This window comes from Falco punctatus (genome assembly GCF_963210335.1).
Source record: "Falco punctatus genome assembly, chromosome: 5".
Classification (NCBI taxonomy): Eukaryota; Metazoa; Chordata; class Aves; order Falconiformes; family Falconidae; genus Falco; species Falco punctatus.
The window spans coordinates 18,265,685-18,281,294 of NC_137584.1; the positions used below are offsets into that span (position 1 = coordinate 18,265,685).

Here is a 15,610-nt window from a genome sequence, read left to right on the forward strand (position 1 = left end):
GATCTTTCCATTAGATTTCTTACATATAGCTAAAAAGAAATGAAAGAGCGGGTGGGAGCTTCTGTACAGGTAAAAACTTCCTGAAGTGTTGTGTGGGGATTTGTTTGGAATTTAATCCAGTCATTGAGTATTTAAGAAATCACTTGAATTCCTCATATTTTGCTTTATTGCATGCCTGATTTCACTTGCTGGTGATTTAGTTCCTTATGGAGTTGCGGGTTGCAAGGAATATCGGTTAGTTTTATTTTCTTTGGTTGCTTCTTTAAAAACTCTTGTGAAATTATGAAGAATTTCAGACTGTCATATTGACTGGAGAAATCTATTTAAGATGTATTCTGTAGAAAATTCTCTTCAAGAATCACACACCTTTCTAGCAAACAGGTTACAGTATCAAAAAGCTAATACAACTGAGCTGAAAATAAGCATGCTAAGTTATCTCTTTGGTTTGTGTGGAAAACTCTTCAGTTCTCAACCCATGGAGTAGCTGCAAGAATAAAAAATAAAAAAACCCAAACATGTGCAAGCTGTGTGTGTGCAGCTTTTATGCTGGTATGTTTACTTTGAATGGCCTTTTTCAGGAGCTGAAAAAAGAAGCAAAGAACAACAAAGGCTTACTGGACACTCTGAATGAAGTCGGCAGTGCCTTCCTGGAGCTGGTGCCGTGGAGGGCCAGAGAGGGGCTTGACAAAATGATAACAGAGGACAATGAGCGTTACAGATTAGTGAGTGACACGATCTCTCAGAAAGGAGATGAGATTGATGCTGCCATCCTGAGATCCCAGCAGGTACTGAAAATTCTTTGGGCAATAACAGTTTCTGGCCACGTGCACCTCAACAAAAGATGTCCTTTAATAATGTTGCCAAAAGTTTGTTGTGCTTGAACAGCAAAAGGCTTGTTTGAATGAAATGGGAATTCACTGTTAAGATATGAATGCCAGAACTCGGGTAATCTCTACACTGTTGTGTCAACAAAAAGGCAGGCGTCAGTCTTGTAGCTAAAATTGTTGTAACTATCCTGTGGCCCCATAAATGGCAATTTGTGTAAGTAAGAACTGAATGGCCCATGTCTTTTGTAGATCATGTTCTGTTGGTCCAGATCCCCGGCCAATTTTACTGGATGTCACACTGAAATCACTAGAGTTGCCACACCTTTTAGCATCAGCTGATTGTCTAGCTCCTCTGTACTTTCTGCAATTAAAAGCTGGATCATCTTATTCAAGCTGTAGTGGAGGATTTAAATAACAATTGATTTTATTCATATCCAAAATACTTTTCTTCTTGGGGCTCAAAAATTGAGTTACTTGTTATGTGAAGGTTTCTATATATGCAGGGAACTGTATATATATGGGCTTGCTTTGAGAACTGACAGTTTAATTTAATCACTAAATAGTTCCATATATAAGTTTGCTTATAGGTGCATCATGGAAAGAGGATTTTTCTAGTGTCTGCCTAAAGGTTGGGCATAAAAATGTTGGTGAGATTTCTGTTTATGCTCATGGTTCCCATAAACAGTTAACAGGACAAGGAGAAAATGCGTGATATTTTCAAAGTTTGCTGAAAGCTGACAAAGAGGCTGGCAGTAACTCAGATCACTTCATAGCTGAGATTAAAAATCACGTTTCTTTTTAAGGGGTTTGCTATGAATATTATCTTCTCTCATTAACCAAATCCTCAAAAATGAAGGGTGATTTTTTTTTCTTTTGAGTGATAAGGTGAGATAGGAGAGTATATGTTGGCTTCATACTTTTTTGTATGTCCTTCATACTTTTTTGAATTCTCTGAATATGTTGCATCCCCTAGCACAAGTTCAGCAGATTCAGGTCCAGGCATGAAAGGTCCAGAGCTGCTCTCTACTAGCTAATGTTGTGAGCACACATTGCGCCCTAGTCCTGCGTATCCCTAACCTCCACTGCAGCCCAACTTGCATTGCCACAGTATGCTCCTATACACCATATCCTGTGATAAATATCAAGTGGATTAACACACTTCCAGTGAAGGATAAGCTACTTCCCATTTAGCTCAGAGAAAGATTGCAAAATAAAACGTATTTTTTGGAGAAGCTAAAGCAGCTGTAGAGTGTGCTTTAGAAAGCATTCATGAAGCAAATCACAATGTCATCACATTCAGAATTCAATCATTTTTTGTTAAAAGAATAAGTACCACAATGAACTATGCTTGGTTAAACTGGGGGGAGATGAAATAGATGGTTTTATAGTGATACAAGTGAAATTCAGGGCTCATAAATAACTGTCATACATAATGGGAAGAAAACACTTCAAAATCTGGATGCAGAGAGTACCAATTTTGTGCTTTTGATGTCTTTATATTCTATTTGAACACAAGTTGGAAATCCTATACCCTCAGCAAATGGGGGTTAGAGTCCTGTCCTTCCTCAATGCCATGTAATCAAGAATTTTCACTGTCATGCGTTGATTTTTGTTCCTTCCGTTAAATATTTTCTCAATAGTACATACCTATGGATATAAATCACCTTCTTAATTTCCTTCATTTGGATCATAAATATATGAGCTTCCCAAGAGCTTTGTTGTGAACTGCAGTTTCTGAAGCTAGGATGTAACTATCACTGGTATGTGTGCTTTGTGCTGATGGTTACAGTGCCGATTGTTTCAGAACGCACCTTTCTATTAGGAAGTCACAACGTTTAGGGACAAAGCTTACTTTCTGTTACTTTACATGAGAAATGACATCTAGTGAAAAAGAATGTGCTCTCTTTCATGTAACAAGTGGATTATAAAGAATGAAGAAGGTTGACTCATAAAGAATGAAATCTCAGAACTGCTTCTAGCGATGTTACAGAAGCAGGGCTGTAGACCAGCAGATTTAAAAGGCAAGAGGGACTGGGAGTGGTCAGAAGGAAACTTCTGGGGGGAGTGTGGGTATCAACAACACAAATACAGGGTCTGACCTAAAACGTCCTGATAGGCTTTCACAATAGCTCAGTCATTAATGTTCAGCTAATTGCAGTGGGGCTCAGAGTTTAAAATAAATAGATTAGGTTTTAGTAGTTTCTACGATGACTGTTCTGTGCGTCTGTTTATTACATGTGATATTTCTCTATGACTTAATCTCAGAGCTGCCCCCATTGAGTACTGCAGCATGTGTATACTAAGCCACATGCCTATAAACTTGAACTGAAGAGAAGTATGATTTTTTAAAATTTGGTCTTACTTGTCAGAAGAATTAAATCTCCACAGACTTCTTTTCAGGATTTCATTCTCTCCTTTGCAAATTAGTAAGAAACAGATCCTTTAAATCCTCTCATTACTTTAGTGCTTTAGAGGTAATTTCTGAAACATTTAAGCATTGACTAAAGGTAGTTAAAAGTTAATCTTTTCGGAAAAGGACTGGCTGCAACCAAATGCCCTGAAGAATTTTCATATTTAATCCAAGGTCTAGTTTTGGATGAAATGCTGTCTTCTCTAAATTCAGTGAGGTTTTGCCACTGACTCAGTAAAATTGTGATTGTTCTGCCTTTATCACTTAATACCAAAGCAGCTCTTAAGATTAAAAGGGTAACATCAAACAACTGTTTATTCAGATAATTGCAACGCTAGCAGTAATAATAAACATAGAGATGGAAAAGACATGTGAAAGCAGAATAAAATGAAAATAAACAGTCTGGTTAAAATTCTGAAATTATAAGCCTTTTTATTTTCTCATGTCTGTTAGCAGTAGGCTTTGGAAAAATATATTTGCTTCTGTTGCTTTGTTGTGCTTATGAATTAAGCTGCTTGTATTACAATCCCTCAGTACCATTTTGGGTGTAGTATTTCATTTATATAAAAACCTGATATGGAAAGTGAGCTGCTGTCTTTCTAACAATTCAAAAGTATGCTTTTCATTCTTTAAAATTTTTGAAACAGTCATTCTAATTCTGTGTGTGTAGAACCACTGAACTAATTCGTGTCCTTCTCTTTTAGTTTGATCAAGCAGCTGATGCTGAATTTGCCTGGATTGCAGAAACAGAAAAGAAACTGATGTCTCTGGGTGATATTAGGCTTGAGCAAGACCAGACCACAGCTCAGCTACAAGTTCAAAAGGTAAAAGAAATGCATTTTCAACTGTCATGTTAATTATTGGCTGGCACACTCTCCATCTAGAAAATGTACTGGCATGATTTAATTTTCAGTCTGTCATAATGCACTTCAAAAATAGTTTTTGCTGCATGTACTCTATTTTTTTTTATTTTGCTGATGAATTTTTATTATGTTTCAAGGCTTTTACCATGGAGATTTTGAGGCACAAAGATTCTATAGATGAACTTGTTAAATCTGGGGATAAGATTATGAACACGTGCACTGAAGAAGACAAACAGACCATGAAGGTAAAGATCCTTAAACTGCAGCTACAACGGTAGATATGTAGGCAGTGTATAAGTAGAAAGATTCCTATAGTGACTTTTTTAAACACAAATGAAAAAGCATTGGTTGCGTCCACTTTTGGTCTGAAGATTATAATCCTAGAAAAAGTGCTGTTGTGTATGTATCACTGTCCTTCAGGATGTTCAAAGAGCAAACACTGTGTACTTGCTTCGTTGTCTGACACTAATTTGGAGCCCCATTTACCATCTGCATGCATGGTAAATAGTATTTTAGCCAATGGACAATTGAGTGAATAGGTATTAGTCATCTGGTGTGATGTGTGTGGAATCTGGCTGTTTTATCTTCCTGAGTTCCCTAGAGTCACTCTGTGTCTGTGTTTCTGTGATGGATCAGATGGCTGTGCAGAAATGAGCAGAAATGAGAGTAAAGATTCACAGTTTCTGCTGATTTCAGTGTAGATGTTACTTGCCAAGATGATTCCATCCTGTTGACTAACACAGTCAGTGAAAGGCATTCTTATGCCTTTACTTATTACATACAGACACGGAGCCTTGTGTTGGGGCTGTCTGTGTAGAGAAACGGATTTTTCACATTGGCATTTAATAGTGCGTTAGTTGTGGGATTGGGGTTTTTTTGCTAAATTGTGATGAGGCTGAGTATGTTGTATAAATTTAGTCCTTCCAATGACCACCCTCCTTGAAGAGCAATACTTCACTAATTGTGCTTTACTGCAGGATCTCTGAATAAATTTCATTTGCTCTTAAGTGAATTTAAAATAGACAAGATGTTCTGTCTATGAAAATGTAGTCATAAGGGAGAGCAGTTTTATGTGAGTCTTTATTAAATATTTGTATTTGTAAAAAATACTGTAAATCTGTGTGTTAGGCTATTTTTTGTCCTTTAGATAGCATCTCTATACTTCATTTGCATGCAAGACATAACAAATGAAAGGATAGCTTGTTCTGCCAAAAAAGATTCTTTACTTCACATTCAATGGCTTGCTTATGTGTCTAGTTTTTCCAAAGCTAGCATTTATGTGCATTGTCACATACAATATTTCAAAAAAGTAGTAACATGGGCAGTCTTCCATAGGAAAAATGTATAGCTAGTTGATACTTTTATTATCACATGCCCAAATACAATAGACTTACATTGTTTAAACCTTTTAGTTATATTATTAATAGTAACACATCCTCATTAACTAATGTATGCTAACCTTTAAAATAATGTTTTGTGATTATTGTTGCAAGTTTGTAAGCTACAAGCACAACAGTATACTCTATTCTCTTGTCAGATTTAAAAACAAAGCAACAGATTTTTGTGTATTATTCATGCTCTGATTCAGAAATGCTGTGGAAAACATAGTTTTTGCTAAGTGTCACTGAAGATAAGCGTCCTCAGTGAGGAAGCTGGACTAACATCTTCAGTCAAATCATTTGCAGCTTGGCTAGAAGCCCTATGAATAAAGTGTTACTTGAAAATATCAGTATCATTGAATATGTTCTAATTACCTTGAAACTACTCTGCCAAATTCATATCTCCCGCAATATTGATTCTGTCCACCTTAAACACTGGTGCTGTAGAAACATTACCAGATTTAAATTTGGTTCACTGTGGTTTGGTGCTCTAATTATCAAGGATTGTTTAGAAATTAATACAGTCCTGTGGAAAAAAATACATTGCTATTTTTTGTTAATACTATTTTACAGAAAAAGATGGAAAGCCTCTTACAGAAATATGATGCCATCTGTCAAATTAACTCTGAAAGAAACCTCCAGCTGGAACGGGCTCAATCCCTGGTTAACCAGTTCTGGGAGACTTATGAAGAGCTTTGGCCATGGTTAACCGAAACAGAAATGATCATTTCTCAGCTTCCTGCGCCAGCCCTTGAATATGAAACTTTAAAGCAACAGCAAGAAGAGCATAGGGTAAGTGTTTTGCTAGTTTTGAACAACAAAACTGTCAAAAGCCAAGCAGTACTCTCCCTAGAACTGTGGAGTACTCTGCTAAATGCTTCAAACCCAGTTATACTTCTGTTGAAAAAATAATTATTTAAGATAATAATACAAAACAAATACTTTTTCAATCATGCCTCTACTGTTTCCCAGACTGTGCATGCAAACAAGATTCTGTGATGAAGGCATCAAAACATGTATAAGCATAAAAGAGCTCTAAAGGTGAAAAAATTGTCATTGTAGTGAGAGAGCTGAGCACTCAAAAGTTAATAATGAAGAATTATATTTAAAAGTGCACATTATTGTCAGTATTAGAACAAAACAAACCCATAAACAGAAAGAACAGACATCGGACATTGTAGGAGGAAACAAAAGAATGTAAAACTTGACTATCTAAAGAACTGGCATACCTGTTGTCAGCATGCTGAAGGTGAAATGCTGCCTTTGTGTCCAGTCTATCTACAAATATACACATACGCTGATTTTATGCACGTGTGAAAAATTTGGCTTTTGTTTTGTGGGTAGCATTGGATCTAAACCTAGCTGAGCCAGGAAGATGGAATTGATTGCTTGTGTTCCAGCCAATCCCATAATCATTTCTCATGTCAAGTATGTTTGTTATGTAATAATTAAAAGAAATTATGGTTTACCATAACATCACAAAATAGGTGCGACAGTGTTGTAGGCTGGCCACTGTATCAGCTTTCTTACATGGAGGAATAATCAGCTGGGATAAAATTAGTACATTTCATATATGGCTACTAGTATCACATGGAATCAGACGCATCAGGTGAGGTTGAAAACCTGCATGTTTTGGCATATGCAAAGCCTGTATGGCTACTGGAGATACCTGTCTCTCCCTACTGAGCATAGAGTAACTCTTTTTTTATTTTAGCTGCCTCAATTAAGTGACTCAGGTTAGGTAGGATGAACCCTGGCTTCAAAGTCTTGTTTACTCTGAGACCAGTTAATGAAGATGTGCCACTCTTATGTACTGGTAAACGCTGGGTTCACTCATTTGTCTTCCTGTTACGTCCACAATGAACAAGCATGCTCTATTAAGACTAGCTATATAACATGAGCTTTAGAAACTATCTTGATTACTCATCGTGAACCAAATCATGCTTGCTTTACTTACAGGATTGTTCCCCATCTACTTTAATCATTCTGCTTGCATGAGAGGCCCTTCAGATGAGCTGCTATTTTTGCATTTTCCCTGGGCTATGCTATTAGCTGAGATTTGTTTTTTAAGTAGAAGATTAATGTCAAGGAATTTTAACATGTAATCTGATTTGACATACTTGTTTACTGGAATTGTTTACCCAATAGTAGATCATGGAGAAGACAAAACCATTTATTGTTCTATTAAAAAAAAAAGGGTTCTGAATGTGAATTGAAAACAGTTTTCTATATTCACTTACATTTTCTGTTCTGATGTGTTTACTGATGACTACCTTTTTCCAAGTCATGGAATTCATAGAGCTGATTTTGTGTCAGTAACTTGCAGTCAGTTTGGTTTGAACTGAGCTGTGAGCAGAGTACTAGCATAAGGTTTGGACCCAGAAATTTGCACTTTTGTGGCCTTGCATCAAATCATCTATTTGTGCACAAAAATAAAACATAGAAAGTGATTTTCTAAAAATCATCAAACTGTTCTTAGTTTCACCTCTTCTCTGCTAATCAACATTATTTTTCTTGTTGCAAGGTATACAGATACAGTTACATTCTCAGTAAGCCAGAGTCAGGGGTTTCTGTACTTTCATTGCTGTTTTGTCATCAGGGGACTGTAGAGAGTCGTGGCCACTGTCTTTTCAATCTTCTCAACCTTTCCTCTTCTGGGGAGGAGCAAGTAAGCAAGCCAGTATCAGGATTTCTTTTTAAGGGAAGGAGCTTAGTTGAAGGGAAGAAGATCTATTTATACTGAGACTGATACAGGCTCTTTTCCATGTCTTCATTAATTTAAACAAACTCTCAGCTGGGAGGAACAGAGCATGTGCCTCTTACGTTCCTACACAGGGTCTAGAAGACAGAAATGCATAGAATCCACAGCACTGAGAGGGACAGTTCCTCACAAGACAGTGGGATTTTTCTGGAGAGGGAGGGATGAGCTGAGAAAACAAAAAGAACTGGAGGGAAGGATGGGGCTACTCCCATGAAAAAACTTCCTCTTTTATCAGATCTATGGGTGCAAGTAAACAAAACCCAAATCTTTGGGCAAGTTGGAAGGCACTTTGTGATCTTTCACTTCCACAAGCCTCTGCACAGTCTTCTGCAGTTTTGACTTAATTCAGAGGTGGATGATGAGAGGGAGTAGACAGCTGAGATCAAATTTGATTTACTTATTAATTACTTGTTAAACTTTGTGTTGATTAGGTAATAGCACTGTTGTGAAGACAGAGGGATCTTGTGGCCAGAGGCCAGACTGCTAAACTAGGTTGCTAGTACTGTACTGACCAGTATTCCTTGTCCTTTTGTCATTTTCACTTACTTGTTTGACACTTCCTTGTGTTAGTTCCCTCTCCTTAAATTAAGGATAGTATGAATTAATATTCTTGCAATGCCAGTACCACCTCCTGTGATGTTCTTCAACAAAAGTCTGCGGCAAGTGACACAAATATCAACATGAAAAGTATATACATGGTGATGTTATGCATGTCTGGAATATTGTTGCTGTTTCTGTCATGGGTACTAAATACGATGGGGAATGTCTGTTGCTAGCATCTTACATTTGACCTGTAATCATATGTCCTACAAAAGTGTTGCATGGACCTTTCCAGTGCATCTCTAATTGTGGTGTTTCGTGCCTGGATAGCTCTGCGTTGGAATGGGAGCGACCACTGGCAAAGCAGTCATTAACTTTCTTTGATATTTGTATTATACATTAGGACAAAGGGTATTTGTTTGGAATTTCTTGCCAGCTGGATGTGTTAGAAGTGTGGACAGCTGTAATGTGGTGGTGCAAGCTCAAGAAACTGATAAGTTTTTTTGTTTGTTATAGCAACTGCGTGAGCTGATCGCTGAGCACAAGCCTCATATAGATAAGATGAACAAAACCGGGCCTCAGTTGCTGGAGCTGAGCCCAGGAGAAGGTTTTTCTATCCAAGAGAAATATGTGGCCGCTGACACCCTTTACAGTAAAATTAAGGAAGATGTCAAAAAGCGAGCACTGGCATTGGATGAGGCCATTTCTCAGTGTACCCAGGTATCAGTTTAAGTTTCAAGTATAATTGGATTCATTCAAATGGAAAGACACTTAGTCGTTGTCATCTTACATGTATATATCAAGACAAAACTGCTGTTTTATCTGGATTTTTCAACCTAATGACCTATGAATGTTCATATCACTGCTTATGGCATTGATTTTTCTGTTTCTCGAGCAGTAATAGGGTTATAATTTTATATATTGGTCAGTATTATGACTCTGCTGCAGTTGAAAAATGTTACTGCTTCTTAATTTTTAAGTAAAAAAATTAGGTCTAAAAATGTGGGATTTTATTTTCACTTCCATTTTCTCTTGCTGGTAGGTTACTAGCCGATGCTTTGTTTGTATATGGATGTCACTATTGATCAGTTAACTTGAGCGTAGTTATATCTAGAATTTGGCAGCTTTAGTTGCAGTCCATTACGAGTGGAACTAGAAGGTAGTTTAGCAGTGGTAATAGCATTTGCTCTTTGTTGCAGACCCACAAGAACTTAATGTAATGTATGCTTGAACTATTACGTAGAAGTCTTGTGAGCAGTTAAATGTAACAAAATGTCATCATAAGCACAAAATTCAGATCGAGCCCACAAAAGCTGCAGATCTTAGCCTATGCAGTGAACCTCGATTAGAGTATTGTTAGGTGTCACATTCTAGAGACCTTTAAATATTGAGTTAATTATGATTAAACCTAAACTGAAAATCTTTTACTTAACCCCAGATTCAGAAAAGAGCTCAGTAAATCTGTGTCCATGAACCCGTACAAAAACCGGAATGAAATACTGTGTTCTGTACTGCTGTTTTTATAGGAAATTCCCCTTTTTGTCTGTTTGCTGGAGATTAAGTGCTATATTCTGCTCAGGTCTAAAATACTAAGTAAAGAAATAGACCTTAAAGTTCTCATCAAGCCCACATGCTAAATAATTTTTTTCATGGATCATTGCACTTAATGTCATATTCCTAGCTCCTGAAGACTGTTTAAGAACCCGAGGGAAATAGTTACATCAGGTATCATTCTGCTTTTGAACTGTTTATAGACATTATATTATACTTTCAGTCATTCTAAAGACCTTACTTATTCACACCTTGGAAAGAAGCCTGATTATTTAAATTCAGTGTTTTCCTTTATCATAAATGCTCAGTCCTCCCCCTATTTGGAGGCGCAGGTTTGAAGATCAGGTTATTTACTTATTATTCGAGTCCCTGCTTTGCATGTGACAGGTATTAACATGTTGTACTAAGTACAGACAACAAGAATAAAAATGCATTCTTTGGTAACAGCTAGAATATAATCAGATGTTGTGAAAATAATTATTTATGCAGTGTCTTAAGGTTCATTTTGTATACGTAAATGTATATGTAGATGTTAAAGCTAACGTTCATTTTCTATACCTAAATGTATATGCAGATACCAAAGCAAAACGTTGTAATACCCAGAATGTAATTTTATATAATCTCCTTTTTTTATTAAGATACGTAAATATATATTATCAGAGCTCTGTACTATGATGTCTACATCAACGTTTGTCTAGACAGTCCTGGAAGAATAATTACTTAACTCATCAGGTTTTAAATTATATTAAATTGCATTATGTATCAAAGGCAGGATGTAACCTATGGAGCCATAAGGAGAGGCTGTAATGACTTGCATTTTCTTCCTTTTAAGTTCTAAAACACCTTGTCTCATTCATTGAAGTACGAGTACAAGGAAGCCCACTTGCATGGGCCTTGAATGCACCAACAACTTAAAGATATAACATGTATGTCCTAAAATTAGACCTGAATATTGCCAATTTAATTTTGGTTTTTATCACTTGGTAAGGTTTTGTTGCCACAATTAGTTTTTTGTGAGTCTTGTACGTGAGAAAGCTACTTATCTTTTGTAACACATTTTGCTGCCTTGTATGATATTCACATTTCTAACAAAAACACTGAGTCCATAACATTAGTTGCAGAGTCTGATTTGAAGTGGGTTGTATGGTGGGAAAAAGTTAATTATGTACGTATTGCCTATGTTCCTTTGAATAGAAAAGATGTAGCTATTTGTTCACACAGGGTAATCCTTGTTTTGCTGTGCTCTTTCTAGCACCTTTCCCAAGTGTAGTCAAGAGTGCTTTTTGTAGATCCTGGAGGATCATTAAATGCAGCCACAATTACTAATATCTGTAATTTGAAAGGAGCATGATGGTGAAATATTTTTAGGAGTCTCTATGGATCCAAAAGCATGTAGTAAAGGCTAACTTTGGACCAGTACCAAGGGATGAACCATGTTAATACGGCTGTAATTGAGCTTCTGGGTACCTTCCTGGGCTCAGCCAAATGTGGGTGAATATAATACACACTGTTGTATGCTTTGAGTTGCAGAAAGTAATGTACCTTTACTGCACTAACAAGCAATACCTGGACACTAACAAGCAATACCTGGACACTAACAATGTCTTTTGGAATGACCTTACGTACCAGGTCTTAATCGGTGGTTATATGTCAGTATGCTGGTCCTGATATGAAAACTGTGTATTTAATTTTAGTGTAAATCTCTCCCTAAAACGGTGAAAACAGAAAGCCATGGCTCTCCAAAATATGACACAAACTACTGCATGAATTACACAGGAGTAAGTGCAAGTAGATTCTGCAATATGTGTAGTACCTTCAGGTGGAGTGTCTCGGGACCGAACCCAGACTTGATAGTAAATTCTTAAATCTGAGAGGAATTACCATTTTGCAAGGTCATTTTTGTAATTTAGACATTAGAAGAAGGGAAGAACCACAAGGAGGGTATTGCAGGTTGCACGTATGCATGTTGGAGATGTTAAATATATTAATTCTAAAGTACCTTTTTCCAAGAGAATTTCAGATGCCACTTTTCAGTTGTTCTTTTTCTAATTTCTCTGCCGCTTCTTTCTGTCCTTTACCACCCTCCCAGTTTCATGACAAGATAGATCCAACTCTTGAGAGTCTGAAACGCATAGTTGAACGTCTGAGGCAGCCACCTTCAATCTCAGCAGAAGTTGAGAAGATTAAAGAGCAAATCAGTGAAAATAAGAATGTGTCAGTGGATCTGGAAAAACTTCAGCCAGTATATGAGACGCTTAAACAGAGAGGGGAGGAAATGATTGCTCGCTCAGAAGGAGCTGATAAGGATATATCTGCTAAAGGTAGTAGACTGAAGAAAGTTTCATGTACTGGAAATGCAGCAAGCTGCAGCATATAAAAATCTTCATTTCTGATGTCCACTAATCTGGGGATTGTGTTCTCCTGGAGAAGCTGCTAAGGATTTATAAAAGCAAAGCATTCATTTAAAATAATTCATCATGGATATGACCTTTTCTTTATTTTCAAAGGCCATGTTGGTTGTTTCCACTTAACATTATAAGGAGTCCTGTAATGAAACAATTTTAGAGTCTAAATTTCAAAATGTACACATATGTTTCTGCTGTAGAACTGTAGAGAGATTTATGGCCAAGAATTGTTTGCCAAGGTAGTAATCTAGTTCCTTTGTTGTTTAGCTGTTCAAGATAAACTAGACCAAATGGTCCTCATTTGGGAAGACATCCAGACCTTGACTGAGGAAAGGGAGGCCAAATTGCTGGATGTAATGGAACTAGCTGAAAAGTTTTGGTGTGATCATATGGCTCTTGTAGCTACTATTAAAGATACTCAGGACTTCATTCGAGAACTGGAGGGACCTGGAGTTGACCCATCTGTAGTCAAGCAACAGCAAGAAACTGCTGAGGTCAGTAGAAAGTATTCTTTTTTTAAAAATACTTGAAGTATTTTATTTACAGTATGCAGAGAAAAGACAGAATTACTATATAATACCAGAGGAAACTTTTTTTTTAAGAGACCAAGAAGGGTAATCGTATAGAAATCTACTATAATGATATCTAAAGAGCCTACAGTAAATAACACGTATCAGTGCTTAATTGCAATGAACATGCAACGTGTGCCTGTCATTATTATTTGCATATCTGTTTATAAACATGCATATAATAAGCATGCCACTGAGGCTTTTAAAAGTTGTACATACTTTAGATTCCCCAAATAATACATAACATCTAAATGAAAGGTGTACAGATGTATTATGATCTATGAATTATGCTCTAAGCCTGTAATTATTTATGCTGATAGTTAAAGATTTGAAGGTTGAATGATAACCTCTGAAAAAGAAAACGCTCTGATTAAAGAAATGTAATTTACAACTTCCTGTTTATTTTTTCCATCTCATGCAAAACAACAACATAAGGCATTGTTGTAATTTAGACTGATGTCAGTTGTTTTCACTCTGACGCTGCAAAGGGATGCTTGTATTTTAAACAGGCAGTTGTAAGTTGAAGTAAATTTAAAGAAAACAAAGGTGGAATCCTGTTGTGTTCTATCTTGAAAGTTGTACATAGATTATTAAATTTAGTATTAGCAGTGTTGGATTTTTTTTCTCTTTGTAGGCTGCTAAAGAAGAAATTGATGGACTACAAGAGGAGCTAGAAACGGTTGTGAGCCTTGGCTCTGAACTTCGAGCTGCTTGTGGAGAACCTGACAAACCCATTGTCAACAAGAGTATAGATGAGGTATAGGAAATGCAGATGCTTAAATCTGTTACGTTAGATACTTGTTCAGATGAAATTGGTGTATCCTCTCCACCCCCAACAGCTCTTGAAAATAAAGTTTTGTGGCAAGTGACGCCCCTGAAGCCTTTGTGGTAAAACAAAGGTTTACCTTTCAGTTAAAGAAATCTTGACTCAGATAAGATTAGAATGTATATACACTTCTGTTTTATTGATTTATGGGGGTAAATTTTTTGTAAAAGACAGATTTTTCTGTAAAAATACTGATTAATATGTTAGATGGCTACTTTTTTCAAAAGTAATGCTAGAGTAAATTTCAGGTATATCTGGTTTATGCCAAGTGAGACATCTTAACTGAGACAATTCTGTTTGGATGACTACAAAGTACTTTTAATTTCTCTAATGTTCAGCAATGTATGTTTCTTTTAAGCTACCTTTATTATAATGATGCAACCTCAAATGACTTAATAATATTTCCTGTATTAACTATAATCCCTATGTTAGAAACGTACTCGGTAATCAGTATTGAAGTTTACAGCTTTTGTAATCCAGAGCCTCTAGTATATTCTGAAGGAAACTAACTATGCAGTGATAGGGAGAACATGAGTGTTAATATGGGATGAATATGAACTCTTCATGCTTAGTTTATGTTATTCAGAAATGAATAATTAGTGAATGCACATTATACACCAGTAAAATTCTTTTGTCCATTGGAGCAAATTGTACTTACTTGCAGCTGAATTCTGCCTGGGATGCCTTGAACAAAACATGGAAAGAACGGGTGGATAAGCTTGCTGAAGCTATGCAGGCAGCTGTTCAATACCAAGATGGACTGCAGGTAAGATGGTGTGATATACCTAACCCAATCTTGAGTCAATAGGATTTAATGTGATTGTAGTAAAAGATGTCATGTGATTGGGTAAGTGACAAGTAATGTATCAGTTTGATTACAGTGACTATTTTCTTTAGTAGGCAGATACTTTTTTTTCTCAGGTTGGGTTTGGTTTTGTTGAGGTTTTTTGGCATTAAAGAATAAATTTGTTGGGTTGTTTTCTTCATGTAGTTGTGCATGTATTGCACTGTTTAGATTCAAAATTAATGTCCCCTTTTATATTGAGATGAGCAAAGGTTTTTTGATATCACACATCCATAGTAATCCTGCTCACTTTTTCTTGTGATAGTCAGTACTTCATATGATAGGCAAGTTGAAGTTGTGACACATTGACGTGATCTGAAAGGAGCAGAATACAGGTTCATATACTCGCTTGCTGCTGTTTTCTTTGAGTGGAGGAGAGTCAAAGAACTTCAGTTTTATTCTACCTTTTTTTTGTAAGTCAGATATTTCAGTTGGATGTGAACATAGTATTGCTGGACCATTATACTAATTCTTAGTATAATTTATCCTATCACAGTACTTTAGAAGATGATAAACTTTTTAAATCTGTAGGTAAATTTTCCAGCAGTTTTTTGAAGATATCTTGTACATTGTATATACTACAACAGATGAAATTTAAAAAAAAAAACAAACAAAACCCCCACACCCCCCAAACA

The 15,610-nt window shown here is 36.4% G+C and overlaps 1 protein-coding gene across 17 annotated transcripts in view; it reads left to right on the forward strand.

Moving 5' to 3' along the window:
- Positions 1-15,610, forward strand: part of DST (dystonin) — a gene marked incomplete at its 5' end in the record, with an annotated part of 302,226 nt that overhangs the window by 242,729 nt on the left and 43,887 nt on the right. For all 17 annotated transcript variants that reach the window (XM_080389883.1, XM_080389876.1, XM_080389888.1 and 14 more), the window contains 9 exons: positions 579-785; positions 3,942-4,061; positions 4,238-4,345; positions 6,053-6,271; positions 9,297-9,500; positions 12,421-12,652; positions 13,004-13,230; positions 13,940-14,062; positions 14,796-14,897. In XM_080389883.1, the coding sequence (XP_080246009.1) occupies positions 579-785; positions 3,942-4,061; positions 4,238-4,345; positions 6,053-6,271; positions 9,297-9,500; positions 12,421-12,652; positions 13,004-13,230; positions 13,940-14,062; positions 14,796-14,897 (1,542 nt within the window). The remainder of the gene's footprint in view (positions 1-578; positions 786-3,941; positions 4,062-4,237; positions 4,346-6,052; positions 6,272-9,296; positions 9,501-12,420; positions 12,653-13,003; positions 13,231-13,939; positions 14,063-14,795; positions 14,898-15,610) is intronic.